Below are 19,022 nucleotides of genomic sequence, written 5' to 3'. Positions count from 1 at the left end.
CAGAACACTTTTCATCTTATTAAGCTTACTCCTACTGTGAATGCTGATTTCTGCGTTGAAATTATGTTTAATTTAAAGCCACATCCAGATAGTTTGTATAAAATGCACACAGCTTAGACTCTAGTTTAAACTAAGGCTAACGATCAATTTTGAAACTTAATTCAAAGCCATAAATTATTTAGCTACCTTTCCATCTGATTTGTCAATGCTTTTGCTCAGCTTCAAACCAATTTATTCAACTTTACAACAAACTGGAACTCAGATATTTTTCGGTTTGTTTTTATAAATTTACTTTGTTAAAATTAGTTTGCTTTACAAGCATATAAAATGGCTTTCTTGGTTATCATACAACATGTTTGCATATTCAATTTTTTTTACAGGTTTTCCAATGTTTGTTGTTCTAAAATTTACAGTTCTTGAAAATTTGTATGCGACAGCAGTGGATTAGGCATTTATTTTGGGGATTCTCGAGACTCAAGCGGATAATATTTACAAGTTTCAGGGACCTATGCGCCTTCTAAAAACGATTTGCGTACAACTGAAATGAGGGGAAGAATTAGAAACCTGTGTTGAAAGAGAACGGTAGGGTTACTTACCTTTCAACTGGCGGCTTGCATCAACTACCACTTGGCTTGCCTTTCCAAAAATAAAATATATGGCAAAACTCTTCCAAACGTCAACATACCATCTGAAGATTAAAAACAAGTTAGACTGATTAATTTTCAAATAAAAATGGAAGATCTGTGAAGGAACCACTGGTCTGTAAAGTGCTTTGGAACAAATTAAAATAAAAAAACGTCGGATTTAAAATGAGTCATAAATAATCATATGACTCGCAAAGAATTACCTCGCTCTATTATTAACCAAAAAGACAAACACAAACTAAGAACACAAAAAATAAGTACATTTGGTGTGCATTTGAAACAGAGAACAAAACTTTATTAAGATATGTTTGCTGCGGTGTGAAGTGTTTACATATGTGCATGATTTTTACATCAACAAATATGCTACATTGGGCACTTATCTACTTCAAAATGTGCGACGACAGAAAGCCAAATAAACTTCAACTAAACAAAGAGTTTACAACGAAGCGAATCAGATATAGTAATATAATACCAGATTAGTGTAACTTTGGATGGTGTTGCGAGTAATAGAAACTTAAAAATAATATAATAAACTCCATTAATAAGACTTCAACATAAATAACAAGATTTCCATTTTTGATTTCATTTGGTTTGTTGTCTTTTGTATGCAAGGTTATTTTTACAAATTGCATAATTAACACTGAGAAGCGTATGTGAATTTGTTTGTTCAACTAATTATAATAGTGTTTCTTATAATGCTTGTTAACAAAAACATTTCCTTTTTCAGTACAAATAAAAAGTGTAAGTTAGTTTGGGGGAGTAACAAATCAGATAACTAAAAACTAATTATGCGCATCAGCATAAATGTAGATGTTTTATATAAAAGAGATATTCCATTGAACAAAACGAGTAACTTGTAACTATGTCTAGAATATATATCATGTGGGTATATATTTGTAATAAGAACTTCATTGTGACTTGCAACATGAGAGATGAACAAATCAAACAGAGAAAGAGCGAGTATAAAATTATGAGATATATCAAAAACTTATAAGCTAACACTCGAACAGATCTTTTTTTTGTTTTTCTTTGTATTTTTGTTTTGTTTGTGAGTCATGAAAGTGTGTACAAAATGTTAATAAAAAGGCGATGGTTCAACCAAATCGTACGACAGTTTAAAAATAAGAAAACAAGTCGTAGGGCTTTAAAGGGAACTTCAACAGAAAGTTAACTAAACTACGGTCTTAAGTTGTATTATTCGTTTTTCTTTCTTTTTTTGTGTTTTGTGTTTTTTCTAATTCAACATTTAACGTTCTAAATTTTTAGTGATTCTGGCTCTGTTTGGCACAGTTTCATGTCTTTTTCTGCTCTGGTATTTGGTTATTCATGGTACGTACAACGTTGGCATTCGCATCTTCGTTTACTCTTGCAACGCGCGCGCTCTACACGGGCTACTCTTCATTCATTGACTAATCCATATTTCACAAATCTCAGAATTCCTCTACTCGGTGTCCGGGTGACCTCGCTGCTGACGGTGGGAGTCCTCCGACAATGCCCTCTAGTAGGGCTTGGAGTCTTTGGGCTTCTTCAGCTGCACCTTGAGGCGCTTGGTGCCCACCTGGAAACCGTTCATCGCCTTGATGGCCACCTGGGCCGAGTCCGGATTGTCGAACGAGACGAAGCCAAAGCACTTCGACAGGCTGGTCTGCTTGTCGATGAACACCTTGGCCGAGATCACATTGCCGAAGGGCAGGAACGTGGAGGCCAGATCCGTATCGGTGAACTCCTGCGGCAGATGGTAGATGAACAGGTTGCAGCCCTCGGGTCCTGAAAGAAGGTTAAGATACTCCGTTAATTCCGAGTGTTTTTTGGTTACTTTTTAGCAATTCTTTAAAATGATAATTGAGTCAATAAAAACTCTAGAACCGCCACTTTGATTCATCGACCTTTTGTAAGTAATCACATCCAGCCCTAAAAGTGTCTGCTGCCCATCCCACTATAGTCCATCCTAGCAGAGATCTATTAATTAACCAGTTGCAGCGTTGCACTCTCGTGCTTTACTCATAACACCCCCGGGTTTCCGCCCACTGGGCCGCAGAATACCGTCGGAGGAGGGCGGACAAAGAGTGAAATTGTATGGGTCCATTGGCGGGGAATAGGGGAAGGGGATGGGCGCCAGCAGCAGCTGATTGCCAAAGCGGAAGCGGAAATGATGCTCCGTCGCTCTCTTTCGCACTTGGCTCACCGACTCCTTTGCTCTCGTCAACCGTCTGCCGTACGTGTGTGGGTGCGACACTTTGTTTAGCAGCACGTGCTATTGCGACTGCTGACATCGTCATCATTATCTTCTGGGCATTATCATCGCCATTCCCGGCGTTATCGCCATGGCCCCGTCCCTGTCCCACGCACATTAACGTGGCTCGCGCCTCGTGCTGCGGTTGCACTTTTCGTGCAAATTACTGTCAACGTCACTGGCAATGAGCAGTCAGCAGTCAGCAGTAACACAACCCACCAGCATCCGAAATCCAAGGCAACCAGCTCGGCTAGAAAGAGAGGCACCGAGCCGGAGGACAGGGACGGGGAGTTGGGTGTTGGGAGGAGAGTGGAAAGCAGTGTCAGCAGTCGCGTTTTCACTTTCGTGATGCTTTTTAATGACAGCTGGCATTTTGTGGTCTTGTCTTTCAATTTCATCTGCATGAAACATAATGACTTATAAAATCAATATACGACACCAAATCCATTGTTCTAAAAACTAAATTCCCCCGAAACATTTATTTAACCACTTCAATCGATAGCTAAAGACCAAATGCATTGTTAAAGAATGTAGAGTTCTGCTTTCTTAAACTAAAAAATGCTTCAGAACAACGTAATTCTTAACTATCTTGAGAAGAGTTTTCCCTGCTATATCAATGGGAAAGATGTTCACCCCATCAGTTTATGGATTTTTCAAACCCATGCATCTCCTCACGATGTCCTTGTCATTATTAAAGCAAACTGTTACACTCATTGATTCGCACTCGCTGTAGTCGGATAAGTTTGTAGCGGTTCCAGGACGTCAGCCCCTGTCGAGGGCCACCCCGGCGACATCCATAACTCTCACTCCATCATCGTTTGCCACAAGCACTGCTATTGATCACCTTGATGTACGAGTTGGCCACCGTAGGCCTGCAATCCCAGTAGGTTCCTCCTCAATCCGCCCACTCAGTTCTCCCCAATGCCAAGCCCTCGGGGTAAACTGACTGCTGACAGATTGCCCGACGCTGATGCGATTACAAAATGAAGCCAAATTGAATGGCGAAGAAAGCTGCTCCTCCAGAGGCATCTCCTCAGTCGCAAGCCGTTGACGTTGCCAGGATTTTAATAATAATTGACTCGGGGCTCTCGTGATGCACTTGTTGCTTTGTAATTTTGCACACCCATCATTTAATTTAGGCTCAGCCGGATGGGGAGCGAAACGGGGGTAAAAAGTCCAATTAAAAGTGCTTCAAGCTATTGAATTACGCGACTAACAAGCGACACGTGTGGCTCGGCACGACACATAACTAGATGAAAGGACAAATGCGGAGGCGGGTACGAGTTGTTCCCAAGGCAACAAATTAAGACAATTTTGAATGGCAGTCGACGATTTTCTGGAAAGATTTCAAGTGGGCGGAAAAAACGTAGCCATCTTGTACAAAAAATTCTTCAGTTAAATTGGTATTCGTTAGTCCCTAAGAAGTCGAATTTCTAAGAATTTTTCATTAAAATGAAAACATAAAACTATGGCTGCTCATTAGATTGCCAGAAAGGAACCTTTGAAAGTATTAAATTTCCAGTAAAATGATTTGGAATTGTTCTGCTATGATAACGACTTTAACATAGTATGCCCTTTGAAACATATAAGTATAGTACAACTACTACGTTTGACTCTGTGCTGTACCATGTTTAGTCCATAATACTTTTCCTAAGCCACCAGATTTATCTCCAAAAGTAAGTCCCTGTGCAGTCTGGTTTTGCTCAACTTTATATGAATTCAGTTAGCTGTCAACTGCAAAATGTTTTCCACTCATTTTGGTAACCAGAAATGTGTAACTTCTTGGAATCCGCAAAGGTTTCCCCCTCCATTGCTCCGCACATACAAATAAACTTCCTGTTTTGTTTTTTCCAACTCAAATTTGTTGGTTTCTTTTTTTTGTTGGAATTTTTCGGTGTGCGAAAAACGATTTCCCATATTGCATTTTCCTCTTCCGCCGAGCAAAGATGCGGCATCCGCCTTGGCAATGTCGCCTGCCCCCTTCGCTATTGATGCACTCGCATCCTGGTCGGGGGAATAGGAGATGTTAGTTGCAGATGCACATTCCCTCTCTTTTTCGCAGTTAGGGGCAGCATTTTTGCCATTTTCCTGGCTGTCGCGCTTACCGAAGTGAGCTGGCGAAAGTCCTCCTTTATTTTTTTATTCCTCTCAAGGGCACGAACGAGGCGGAAAGAAGCCAAATGGAATCTATGGTACATAAGCTACAGTTCCAGATCTGCCTGCACATATATCTGCGTTTCTTTATTGATTTTAATGCGACTTATGCATAAGCTGCAGTGCGAGAAATTCAGGAAATTCTTTCTTTTTAATATTATGTTGAGTTTATGGTTGAACACGTTGGAGAACTGGCTTTCATGAAAACTTGGTTGAATATTGGGATATACTATTGAATGTGTTGTTGAATTCGTTGTAACAAATACTCCTAAATAATTTGGCGATCATCTTGTTGAATATGTTGTTGAACATGTTGTTGAATATGTTGTTGAATATGTTATTGAATGTTATTGAATATGTTATTGAATATTTTGTTGAACATGTGGTTGAAAATATTGTTGAATATATTGTTGAATGAATTGTCGAATGTTGTTGTACATATTGTTAATTGTTTATAGAAGTTACCTATTTTGCTGTGATTTTATTTCTCCACTTCATAACCATACCCACTCACTTGCAGGCACATCCCCTTTATAATTCCGACTACCTCCCAGCGCAAAAGTCGCAAAGCTGCGATGTCTCTGGCCACTTCTTCTGCTCCCCGAGTCGCCCACTTCTTCATTCTGCGCATACAACATTTGGTTATTTTATATTCCGACTTCCGGCTTATGCACATGACTTTAATCCGGATGCAGCCGGAAGGAGAGGCGACCGCTGCCGCCTTAGGGTCACCCATGCGATGATGAAGGCGATTCCCATCGTCTGTCACTGTCATATTTGTTGCCTTCCTTCCGTCCCTTTCTCGAACAGAGTCCTCATCCTCTTGGTGCCTTAAAGAATAGTCCTGCGCCGCTTGTGATTTTTTAAAAATATTTTCCAACATATTTTTTATATATTTGTATTTATTTTAAGTTGCTGCTTCCGCCTCTGTTTCCTGCTTAATTTTTCGCCTGTCGTCTGGCCCTGTCTACACGCTTATAAGTTGTTTCCTGCTCCCCAACCCCTCCTTATCTTCCGCACTATCGTCCTCTTCCGCTTTCTGTTGTGAAACTGTCGTCACTTGATAAATTTCACATGTTGAGAATTTATCTGCACTAGACATTGTAGTTGCCGTTTTTCATGACTTTTTGCCCCACGCAGATTGCATAAATCCGACATTTCTAGGATCTTCTCAAACATATTTTTTCCCCGAATTTAGGGTTTAGATGATACCCGCTTTTAAGTAATGGGAAGTCATCCGAAAATATCAAGGCTAAGGCGTCATTCTAGCTTAGTGAAATAACACAATAGTAATGAGAGAAAAATAATCTACCTTGGTCGCCTTTAAGCTGCCTTCTTTAAAATGCTGTCAAATCAGAGTCAATTACCCATTAACCACTTCCTGTCTGTAATCTTCCTCATCTCATCCAATAATTATATGGAGCTCAGATCTACCAACCCTTCTGCTGGACTTCCATTTAAGCAGTTCCAAGTCATCTATGATAGTTTTTCACAATCCAACCAAGCGAGGCGAAACATGGCAGCTCACATTTCGCATTTGGGCTAGCAGCAGCAATTTGTTGTGCTTCCACAGACAGGACCACACAATCCTCGCTTCCTTAGGACTGCGACCGTCCGTCTCGTTGGTACATGTTGTTGCAGTCGGTCAGGAGGGAATTTTCGGCGACGTCATGAGTCAGCAGGGCAACAAGGAGTCGCACAAAAGGACGAGGCAGCAGGACTGAAGGAGTCACGGGAGACAAAGAAGAACGCGGGACGAAGGACGAACGGGTCACTCAACTGCGAAAATATATCTCACTATATGGTGCCCAGCATGCAGGGCAAAAAATAAAATGCAAATATTAAACAATCTAGTCTATAAAATATATACAAAAAATAATCAAAACTAAAAAATGCTACCCAACAATTACATCAAGTTATACATTTTGCTCGATCTTCAAGGCTCCCTTCAAGCACCATAGTTCCTAAATAATGGCCACTTTTTTGCCCTGCACATACCCATCACATAAAGGACCTACGGCACTCCCATCCACTCAAAGGATGTTGCTTATGTAACCGGAAATATGGCAAAAAGTGCAATGCCAAAACATTTCCCATTGCATTTTGCCCAACATTTCGGGCATATCCCTGCTGCAACTTTAATGTTAAGTGTGCCGGAGTACACACCCCGGCACACAATCCATGGTGGGCGGGAAAAAGAAGTGCTCCATTGCCATATTTCCCGATATCGACAGCGACGTCTGACTAATGGAATTGTGTGTCAAGTGTGTGTAATATTTACACTGTCGGGAGCTGATAAAAGTTTAAGCCCTCCGAAAACGCTCCTCATAAATTCTCCTTAGCGAGTGCGAGGTGGGAGCGGAAGCGGAGTGTACAAGATGATTGATCTTATTGATTTTTGCTACATCTTTCCCTGGCATTGGCTTATGGCATTGAAGGATTTGTGTCAGCAGAAGACATTCGATTGCGGATTAAAGGGCGTTGTGCACACATCCAAGGAGGCATGGCAAAGGCGATTGAAATTTCTGCAGGATGTTTCGATGTTGGCGATTTTGATTTGTAGGGGCTCGAAACCTGCTCAGGACCTTTCTGCCGTTATGATAATGCCCGCCTGACATGCCGCCCTGCCTCATCCCAAGATCCTGTACTTTATCCAGCTGCATAACGTTTGATAGATGACTTTTCATATAAAACTAAGGCTCCTCTCCTCCAGCACAATAAAAGCGACGCCAACAATGGCACAACTAAAACTAAGTAGATTAGACAGGCATCCACAAAATGTCCATGACAAGTGGGATTCGGGAAGTGGGGGCTGGGCGAAGCTAGGGAAATGTGGGTGGAAATAATGCGGAGGCAACGAGCAGAAAACAGCAAAAAAGGATGCTAAAATAACCGCATCACGAGCGAATGACGCTGACAGCAATGAGCGGGTTTAATGCATGTGATGTTGCATCAGAAGCAGAGGCAAATACAATTGCAGACGTGGAATATCCACGTCTATGTACCCTAACCATTGCAATACAAATTGCAGTGTAAGGCTTAAACTTTAAAATCAGTTTCAGAAGAGTTTGTTTGAATGATGTTCAAAACTATGCTGTGTTCCCAATATAGCTGAAATAAAAAAAAATAACATTTTGGGAAAGAGTATTAAGAGTGTCAACCTATGTAAGCAAAAAGCGTAGCGCATAGGATAAAGTGTGGACCAAACGATTTGGAATTGGACTGACACGACCGCAGTAGCATTCGTTCGGCCATTTTACTACATTTATCAAAATGTCAGGCTTTTGGACATTTCTATTTCTAACGTGTGCGTGTACTTCCCCACCTTTTCTCATCCCTAAATAGCACTTGAATTACCCGCAAAATTGCCAACAAACCAGAAAAGTGGAGGCCCAGGATTCCCTTTAAAAAAAACGTACTAGCACCAACAGAATTGTACTAATATGTTGTTGACCTTTTCATTAAAAATATGTTCATAATAGAAAATGTATCTTGCTGTTGTAACTTAAACCTGTCCAAGTATAATTACAGTTTGCAATGTTACATACTTGAGTGGTTGAAGTAATGTTTATAATAGCAATTCTACTATGCTCCTTGTGTACAATTTTTGCCAGAGTCTGTGAGGTCTACAAACACATATTTTTCTCAGTGTGCCCTCAGTGGGTCACTCACCTTCAATCTGCTTTCCTGCTGCGGCGGCGGCTGCGGCACTGAGGGCGACGCTGGCCAGCGGCGAAGTGGACAATGCACTGGCGCTCCCAAATTGCGGTAGACCGGCGGCTGTTGACATATATGCCGATGCCAATGGATTCGGATCGGACCCTGTATAGATGAAAGGAAAGGGAAGGGAATTAATGCGTGTGTCATGCTAAAATTTCGATCCATAAATTGCACAGTTAAATTAAGTGACGCTTGAATAGAGAAAATATAAAAACGGAAAAAGGTATGCAATACCAAAACATGAAACTGATCATTAAATATCACCATCTTATGTCTGTTAGAAGATAAATGTTTAAATTCCGAAATGCTTCGACTTTTTCTAGGTATCATCATATCATAACGTATCATAAATAATGATATTCATACAGCGACGCAGATTTAAAACTGTATATGCCAGAGTTGGTATCACTTATTTTTTGACAGATGTAACCACCTATGATTTCACTGTATAATTATAATTTGGTTGGTATCGCTTCGACAGACGTAATTAATCATCGAAATTTGTGCCCTGCGACGCGGGCGACATTTGATTATTTTACAAAGCACACACATGACACATCCGCAATAGCCAATCTGAAATTAATTTGTCTCTGTGCGATGTTGGTTGTGTTCTGGTTTCGGGTTTTGTGTAATTTGACGCCTGTTGTTTGTTATTTAGTTGTTTTCCGTGTTTCGCCATTGGCCGCCAGGCAATGCAATTTTGTGGTTTGCAGTCCGCCCCGGACCGCCTCTGCCACTTTCCTCCCCTTGGAGCCGACCATGATCGCCGTTATTAATGAGTTTTGCAAACCTTTCTGTGTGTGCGAAAGCTTGGTAATGGGGTCGAGACCATGCTGGTCTAATAACCAGCAAATGGGTATTCGCATCACCAAAAAGTATCCTAAGGTACATTCGACCCTTCACAACACTTGGAAACTTTAATCAAACAGACAACTTTGCTGATTTAAATACGAAAGCAAGCTGTTAAATGAGAAATAAAAACACACTGGATGTGCGGAGAATGTGAGCGAAAAGTTTTGCACATATTTGCACCGAAAATTGTTTTAATTGTTGTTCAAAGTTTCGCAGGGAAAGGCAAGAAAGCCGTCCAGTGAAGGGTGGAATATGTATGAACCCATTGCCCACTGCTCATCAAGGAGCTGGCTAACTAAGTTGGCCAATAATAATCCACATGAGTGGCCTGGCCTGGCCAAGCAATGGCAAATTGAAGAACAGCCGAAAGAAAGGAATAAGAAGTCGAAAACATTGCCTAAAACTATTTTCTGGCCCGGATGTTGTCTGTTTTGTATTCGCAAGTTTTTAGTTTGCAGTTGGAAAACTGCTCGTGGAGTTCAAGTACGAAATTGTACAATTTCCAGTCCTCTTCATCTTATTTGCCACTTGCAGGCAGAAGACTTTTTGTTCCCACTGTTATTGTTGTTTTTGCTGTTGATTTTGAAGTGCAAAAGAAAAAGAAAAGTGTATAAACAAACGTAATGGAGAGCGGGCTGGGAAAAGGGAACGCCAGGAAAGAATGCCCAACCGAAGTGGAGGGAGTTCAGAACGTGTTGAAACCCTAAATCAGTTTGAAGGGCCTGAGGTTGGTAGTATAAACTACATAGTTTACTGCACAGAACTTTGATTAAGATTTTCGGTTGTTGCTGTTGGCTTGGCTCGCTTTTGTTTTTTACCTACTCAACTTAGAAGCGAGTTCAAAGGAGTGAGCTTCGAAAAACTTTTTGAATTGGATGCTTGATCTTTAGTGACGAGCTCTTGCGGAAAATCAAGCTGGGGTTACAACGACTCGCTCTTGAAGATTTCAACACTTCTTTCATCTTTTCCTTTTCTATTAGGAGGTAAATAATGATTTATACGAAAAATAATGTTATAATTCTTTTCTATAGGGTATAATTACAATTTCCTTTATTGTTTTTTTTTTACCTCAAATAACTAGAAGACTCCGGAGATTGTACATTTAAAAAGAAAATAAAAATAAGCTGTATTTATTTACTAAATTTCTTGCAATGAATTAGTAATTCCGCTGTTGCGATTAGACCCGCTTTTTAGCCGGCAACCCCAACCTGCAAACAAAACCCCTTTATTACTTCTATCTTCCCATTGTTAGCTCAAACAATTTGTATCTTCCACATAGTTCTCTCTAACCCCAAAACAACTAGTTTTTTCATTCCACTGCCGCCGACTTCGATTCGTTTTCCATAAACAATATTCGGGATGGAACAACAAACAAAGCGAAACCAAAGTCGAGAGCTCAATTTGTTTGTCCATTTTATTTGTGGCAGGCAAAGGGCGAGAGCAACAATAACAACGGCAGGAACTGCCAAAAGTTTGTTACTCGTGGCAACTTGGAAAGCGATTTTGTAGTTAGTTTATGTATCCGAGCCGCAAAGAAAAAAAGAAACGGAAAGCTGGATTTTTTTGTATTGGACCATGATGAAGAGGGAAGTAGGTAAGTCTCGACTAAAGGATTTGGCGTATTGTTTGAGATTAAGATTAAAATAAAATCTCATGAGAAAACCTAAATATGAAGTCTGAACGAGATAATACTCAAAAATATTTTCATAGTAGGAAATGTATATATTTCATGGCTTTGTTTCTCTAGTCTCAACCTGTAGGTCGAGTAAAATACACCCTTGAAGAACTGGGTATGAAAGCGGAGAAAGGGCCCAGAAATAGGCGCATCCTCGCTGTCAGCTGCACTTGGAACTGAGTTTCCTTTTCAACTCGGAGGGAAAGGATGTAAGAGGCGGAGGACATCTCCTTCGGGTCCGAATCGTCGGACTCGATCCGCTCCCCGGGCAAGGAATTTTTAATATTTCATTAAATGAAGTGCCCGGAAATCGTTCAAGTGGCACACGATGAGCACGCACAAGTGCACAAGGGCCCAAACTCAGGACAATCCCCACAAGATAAGCTCAGAGCGAAGGAGGCGAAGTGGCCAAGAGAGGGACTCACTGGAAATCCGCTTAATTTTTGGCATTTTTCTGGTTAAGTCAGCCACAGATTTTTCTTCTTACTTGGCCGTGTTTTTTGTTCGCCTACTGCTCACTAAGATCCCCTCGAAATGAACTTGCTAAGAAAATATTTAAGAAGTAAGTGTGGAAAAGGCGGAGAATGCGGCCAGCGATGCCAACAGATAGGCAATGACATTTCCTTTGGCCCTCGACCGAAAACTTTACGTTTTATTTTTCCTAGGAATTTTTTGTTTGTGTTATATTTGGCCTCGACGTTTAAGTGGAATTTTCCTGGGGATTCTGTTTGATGAAATGGAAACGACAGGACATAATTCTTCTAATAGTAAATACATTTTATTTAAAAGGTTTTAGGAAAGATCTAATAACGTTCCAGCTTAACCTGGTGTCGCAATGGGATAATTGGATAAGGTGGCTTTCAATATTTTTTTTGCGGATGTACTGATTTGCAATGCTAGAAAACTTGAAAAATCGTCTCTACAATTTAAACATCTTCAAAAAATCCTTGCTTTTATGTATTCAGTATATATAGACTTCTTAACTTCTTGACCTTAATTCGTCAATTCCCCATTGCCGCTTTTATTACCAGTGGCAACTGCAAGAATTGAAGCCGAGAAGTGAGAAATGAAAGCCGTGAGCTGAGCAGAACGTAGTGCAATTTCCCCAAAGCGAAAAAGTCAATGAGCCCAAGAATGAGCAGTGCAGCTACAACCCGTCGTCCCTTATTCCCATTTCCCAGAACCCAACTCCTCGTAACTTCGTTCCCCCTTCTCCAGAGGCTTTTGGTGCAATAAGTTCCGTGTTGTTAATTTCGCAAGAGAGTGTAACTTGTAATTTTGTATGTTGTAGGGTCTCCTGCTCTCCAGATAAAGTCGGCGGCCCCAGTTCCCTGCTCGGGAGACATGGCCATCAACTCTCTGCGGGCTGGTGACGTAAAGCAGGCGACGTTAAACAAGCGCGTTACGGTGCACGTGAACGTTACGTCGAATGCTTCGTTGACTTTAACTATCGAACGTAATAACACACACATTTTTTATGACAAAATGAAAATGAAAGCAACATCCCCCAGCAGGTGAAGAAAACTCAAGAAAATTGTGGAAAACTTAGCAATACTCAAACGTATTAAAGAAATAAAAACAGTTTCTCTAAAGTTGCCTTATATATTTGTGAACAACTTAAATAAGGGTTGAAATATACATATATACAAAAATTCCCTAATACGAAAAAGAAAACAAAAAAGACTTGGAAAATGTCATTTTCAACATATTCTCACCTGTCTTTTTGGCTGCCATCAGTCCACATTTATTTATACGGTTAGCAATGTTTGTTTAAGTAGAAAGAAAAATTTATTTTCATTAACGGGCAGAGTTTGAGGATAAGTACTTGGATTGAAAACAAAGAATCGGTTTTAATTGAATGGATAATAAAAACCAGAAAAGTGAAAACCCAAATAGGGGAATCTTGGAAAAGTTTAAAAAATTCGAGGACTCTCACCTGATTTTTTGGCTGCGGCCTTTTTGCCCAAGAGGCCTGCAGTAAATCCACATTTATTTATACAAAAAGGTAAGCAATGTTTAAGTGGAAAGAAAATAATACATCTGTCTTAATAGAAGACCACTCGAAATCATCGAAGCTTAATAGAATAGAACCACCTATGGCGTCAATCCATTTTTCCCATTTGAAGAAAAAATTCTTGTACGGTTATTTTAGGTTAATATACCGTGAGTTTCCACTTCAATTAGGATTGCCAAGGACAAAATTGTAATTTTATTTCCTTGGATAAGTTGCAAAATAGAAGACAGTGGCCGGTGGAAGGATAAGCAGGAGGTCCCCAAATTAAGCTAATTGGGCACTCTGCTTGTCAGATGACGACAAATTATTTGTTAGCAACGAAACCAAAAATAGAAAAGCAATTTCGGCGAGGGTTTTTCGAGTAGAAAGTTTACCTCATTATTGATGAACTAAATTAGAAATCGAATGAATATTAATAAGATCATCGATTGGCTTATTTGTGTAATTGTATGGCAAAAGCAAGAGAAATGCGTTATTTATTACAATACAATTAAGCTTAAGGGGGAGCACTACATATACACTATTAATATGAAGGGCCTTTAAGTCAATTTCTCTCACACTTGCCAAAATAGTATTTCACCCCCGAAATAACTTTCTTATAACCCAATAACCATTCAACACTCATTAGAGACCATAACCAGGACAGTAAGATAATTAGAAATCGATAAGATACACTAAGCAACGGGACGAAAGAGGAAAGTGCGTCGCAAGGAAAAGCAACAGGCTGACGGTAAAGTAGAGATGCGGAAAAACCCTGTGACGCACAAGGAAAACTTCAATACGGAAACGGGAAAAAATTGGATAATTAGCTCAGGCAACTGATGCATAAGGCACACCCTGATGATTTATTTACCATGCAACCGCTTGAAATGGTTCCCCTTCCCCTTTTTCCGCCGACTATCCAAGGCTGCTAAAATTGTCATTAAATTGGGATGAAGAAACTTACAGAGCAGCGCAGCCGTGTTGGTCAGCTGGGCACTTCCCGGCGATGTGGCAGCGGCTGCTGCGGCGGCGGCGTTCGAGAGACTCGGCTGCGTCATGGCCGCAATAGCCGCCAAGTTCTGGACGGTCATCGGGGTCAAGAGTCCGGCGGCCGCAACAGCGCTCGTGTCCGTCGCAGAGCTGCTCTGCTGTGCGCCCAGACCTGTGAGGGCTGGAAGGGACAAGACAAAATTGAAACGCATTAGATAGTGATTGCTACTATTGAGGCCGCGGGAAGTCTGATAACTAATATAAGTAACTAAATTTAAATGACCTAGGATGTTTAAATGGTTAGCTATTTTATTATATATTCATCATTTTGATATATTTCAAACAAATACTATTTAAATTCTGTTTGTCAATATATCGTACCAATACTTTAAAAAATCACAAAAAATAGTTAAAGGCTTACGATTTAGACGGTAATCAAAGTTATGTCTGTTATTTTATAGTTTTAATTAAGGTAAAAGAGCTAAGGTTGCCGAATTATACAAGAACACTTTGTAAAGATTACGGTTGGCTAGCGGAACACCTAACGTGCCCCAAGCAGACTCTCACCTTGGAGCAACTGCTGCTGCAGTCCAACCGCCTGCAGTTGCTGCAGCAGTTGGATGGAGGCCGGGGTGATGGCGTCGGCGCCGAGGACCGGCGAAGGCTGCTGCGGCGGGTTGGGCAGGATGGGCGTGGTCACGCTGGTGGCCGTCTGGCCGAGCGGAATATTGATGTTGCTGGCCAGGTTCCACAGGTTGGCCTGGATCTGCTGGATCTTCTTCTGCTCCTTCTCCTTCTGCGTGTCGGCGAACTTGACGACCAGCGGCGACGTGCAGCCCTCCATGATCTTGTTCTGGCTTAGGGTCTGTGAGGATGGGCAGAAGACAACAATGAATTTTCCAACGTTTTAGGAAAGACCTTCGATACTCACCACCTTAATGGCCGATATGGCTGCGTGTTTGGTGGCAAATGTGACGAAGGCACAACCCTTGCTCTGGCCGTTCTGGTCGCGAAGAACGGTGCACTCCTCGATGGCTCCGTGGACTTCAAATAGTTTGCGAACGTCGTTCTCGTTCAGCTTCTTGTTTAGCATTCCCACAAAAAGTTTGCGTTCTGTAAATGAAGTGGTAAACAGCGAATTATTATTGATAATAATAAGGTTATAAACTAGATAAACATTTTCCATTTGCAAATAGCTTTAATCGAATAAAATAAATATTGGTTATCCCACGGTTTAAAAATATTTGTTTGTTTTTAATTAACTCTATTGAACATTTATACTTTCTATGACTTTATATTATTTTTGCCATTATACAGGAAAATTAAAATTTGGCCAATCATTCACCAACTTTAATTGACTTTTCAACACCATGAGTTTTTTGTTGCTGTCGCTGTACTCTGTTTGTGAGGCGGCAGAAACCCGCAGAAACTCTGTGTACTATTTGAATGTGTTAGTTAACTTATTAACTTATTTTCTGATAGAAATTTCTGCCAGGTCGAGAGCACTCCAAGCCGACTGAGCGGGGACCTTGGCCTTGGTAAATTAATCGCTGCGTGAAACGCTGGCGGAAGCCTCAACCACATCGGCGAGTGTAACCCAATAGCCCCCGATGGGCGGCCTCGCCTTGGCTGAGAGCTCAGTGCTGCGCCATTGAAAAGTGCCACACTCAAGTGGGTTAGGGCCAGGTCCGAACTGGCCCGGTCCGGCCAGGTCCAGAGCGGTGTGGGGCCCTGTGGGCGAGAGTCTGCGTGCTCAGCCAGGCTTAGTTAATTCCAGCATTTGGCAATGCTCAATTAATTTTACATAAATTAAAACTCTCGCTGCGAGTGAAAATGGTACGGACTCGATAACTAATTGGCAGGCATTTAACATTTCGCCAAATATTTGCACTTCCATGGAAAAGGGCTCTAAGTGCGGTGGCGAGGCGGCCGAGGAGGCAAATGGGCAACTAATTTATTTGCACAAACACGCAAAATGCGCACTGCACAAATTAATTGTTATCGAATGTGCAATTGGCTGAGAATGTTTTTCCAAAAAGCGGGAAGGGCAGTGCGATGCGATGTGGTTGTTTGTGCGGGCGGACCGGTTCGGTTGGCTGGGCTTTCTATCTTTTAACTAAACCAAATTGCAATTCAATTGGCTTAAATACATTTAAAGTGCTGGCGATTACTGGGAGCGGATTAAATTTGCATGACTCTCAAAAATATATAAATAAGCCACATTTTATTTCAATTTGCAGGGTTTGTCGACAACTAGCTTTTTTATAAATACAGTAGTTTCCTTTACACAATTGTAAAAGAAAATTTAGACCTTAGCTACCGAGTATTATTACCCAAATATTTTGTAACTAACTTCCAAATAAGCCCAATTAGTGTTTGATAATTTTAACTGCGCTGGCAGAATTTTTCAGGCAGCATCAACCGAAAACTCGTATAAAATAGCTATGTAATAAATTATTATTTTATCGCTCCAATAAACGCGAAATTTTTAGTCAATGCGAATTATGCCTTATAGTCTGCAATTTGCCAGCGCAAAAATGTTAAGCGCCCAGCGCCACCCACTTTTAAATCTGTTTTTGGAAATCAATTAAAATTATAATTAAGCTGCTTATGGGGTTGAAATTGATTTTTAGTAGCCATTCTGGTCATTGACTTTGCTGCGTGGACGGCGGGTGTTTAAAATTATTATTCGAAACGTATTATTATGGCGGTTTTTACAGACGGGAGTAACCGCAAGAAGTGTTGAAATTCAGCTTAATGGCTGGCAATTCTAATGCCTCGGATTTTCCCCCATTTCGGTCTGCGACTTGCCACATTTCGAGGCATCACCCAAGCTGCAATGCGGCGCCATCCTTCCACTCGATGGACCATCCTGCTGCTTTTGCCTCTCTATCGCCCCCAATTCAATTGCCATTCCGAGTGCTGATGCTGCATCATCATCATCATTATCATCGTCTTCCCCGGGCGCTATCAAATGCAAAACCACACACACTATAATGATGTAGAAGGAGAAGCTGGAGGAGCACTCGCACCATTATTATTATTATGATTATCGCAAACTGCAAGTGCAACTGCAGCAGCGACATCGACTAACTGCACTTGAGCTATATTATCATAATCCTGGCAGAAATTGCGCGCAGTCAGCAGTAGCGAACCCAGTGGAAAAAGGAATTTTAAAATTCATTGAATTCGATGCGGTGGCGGAATGCCAATACCCCGTCTGGAACATCTCCCCACCACTATCCAATTCCATAATTTAAGTCCCTCCTCCCGAAAAGTAAACAAACTTGGCGAGGCGGTGACCTCATTAGTTCCGATCAGCCGCGAATAGAAAGCTTTTGCAAGTGCCTTCCGAGGATTAAATTAAAGATAGGAAAAACAAGAAAACTTTATGTATTTACCTAAATTATAAGAAATGTCTGACGGGAATTTGTCAGCATTGAAAATATGAATTTTAAAGCCAACTTGCTGCGTTTCTTGTTCTAGAACTTGGCTTAGATCGCTAATGTCGTTTTAGTAGCTTTTGAGTTATGTATGATTTTATGGAACACATTTTGTTTAGTTCGATAAAAAACAAGTTCAGAGTTCAATTTGAATGATATATGTTTTCAAACCAATTTTTGAGCATTATATCCTCCCCAGGAAAAAGTATTCCTTTCATTTGTTCCCAGCACATTAAGCCTCGCAGGTCTTGAGCTGCATTCAATTTAAAGTTAAGCTGCGCCACTGAGGCAGTCAGAAAACTTTACCTTCAAGTCTTGCCAGCGAAATTGCTTTAGTTTTAAATTATTAATATGTCGGACCAGGCTCTCTCCTCGCAGTCATTCCGCTCCTTGCCTCCTAGCCCGGCCAAAAGGGGTGGCTGCGAAATGGACGAGTCAGTGAGCCGGCTTCGGGGTAATGCAACTAATCTGCTTCTAGTGGCGCACATTAAGTGTTGCCACGCTTTCGACTTTAATTTGAAAACATAAAGCAGAAAAGGGGGTGACGGTGGCCAGGGAAGCGGCTAAAGTGCGGGCCACTTCTGCAACCTACTTCCATGCACACATTCAGCGAGGACTTTATTTCCTTGCTCCTGCGCTGGCCATTTTTGCATGCAACTCAACTTAACCGAGCGACCACTCGAACCCCGAGCCCCAAACCCAAACCCAAAACCAGAACCAGAGAACTACGACCGGAGAGCCTGGGAAGCCCGAACCCCGACCCAAAACCGAAACCAAACGCAGGGCGAACGAGCCATGACATCGACGTACTGAACACTTCTATCCCACTCCTCACTCGCGCCCCTTCTTATTTGGATTCTGCATGTAATGAGTGGGTTACACTTAAGATCCAACAAAGACCGACTCCAGGTGTACCCCGTAATTATTCAATAAGAGTGTGCCACTTTCAAATTAGAGTTAGAGAAAGTTAGAGCACGATGAAGTAGGGGTTGTAAAAAAATACTCCTCTGGCTACCAGGATTCCAGCGAAAAAGGTGATCCGATTTGAAAAAATTAAAAAGGATTTTAATCTACATAAGTTTTAGATTTGATTTATGCAATAATAAAATGTTTATTTGTACCCTAACACGGGACGACCGCCTTAAAACGTAGTTTAAAGAACGCAGCATTAGAAATAATATAATTACTTCTCCAAATTATAACAAAATCTGCAGTTAATTTATAGGCTGCCCTTTCATGTATAAACCTTGGCTAATTTAATCATCCGTACTAAAGTATAATTTCGGTTACAAGCCCCACCTGGTCCATCACTCCC

At 41.1% G+C, this 19,022-nt stretch overlaps 1 protein-coding gene across 5 annotated transcripts in view; it reads right to left on the bottom strand.

The window, feature by feature from the left end:
* Positions 1-265: 265 nt before the first annotated feature.
* Positions 266-19,022, bottom strand: part of LOC108033732 (CUGBP Elav-like family member 2) — a 109,683-nt gene continuing 90,926 nt past the window's right edge. For 4 of the 5 annotated variants that reach the window (XR_007763488.1, XR_007763489.1, XR_007763490.1 and 1 more), the window contains 7 exons: positions 15,196-15,377; positions 14,832-15,129; positions 14,239-14,445; positions 8,704-8,853; positions 1,982-2,411; positions 597-688; positions 266-538 (listed from right to left, as the gene is read on the bottom strand). Coding sequence is in view for 1 of the 5 variants with exons in the window: in XM_044094572.2 (XP_043950507.1) it covers positions 2,143-2,411; positions 8,704-8,853; positions 14,239-14,445; positions 14,832-15,129; positions 15,196-15,377 (1,106 nt within the window). In the remaining 4 variants the exon portion in view is untranslated. Of the gene's footprint in view, positions 539-596; positions 689-913; positions 2,412-8,703; positions 8,854-14,238; positions 14,446-14,831; positions 15,130-15,195; positions 15,378-19,022 lie in introns of those variants that run through there. The other variant, XM_044094572.2, reaches the window with a different exon arrangement.

Source organism: Drosophila biarmipes, chromosome 2L, assembly GCF_025231255.1.
Source record: "Drosophila biarmipes strain raj3 chromosome 2L, RU_DBia_V1.1, whole genome shotgun sequence".
In the NCBI taxonomy this organism is placed as follows: domain Eukaryota; kingdom Metazoa; phylum Arthropoda; class Insecta; order Diptera; family Drosophilidae; genus Drosophila; species Drosophila biarmipes.
The sequence above is the reverse complement of the archived record's forward strand: the minus strand, read 5'-3'. Positions and strand labels throughout refer to the sequence as shown.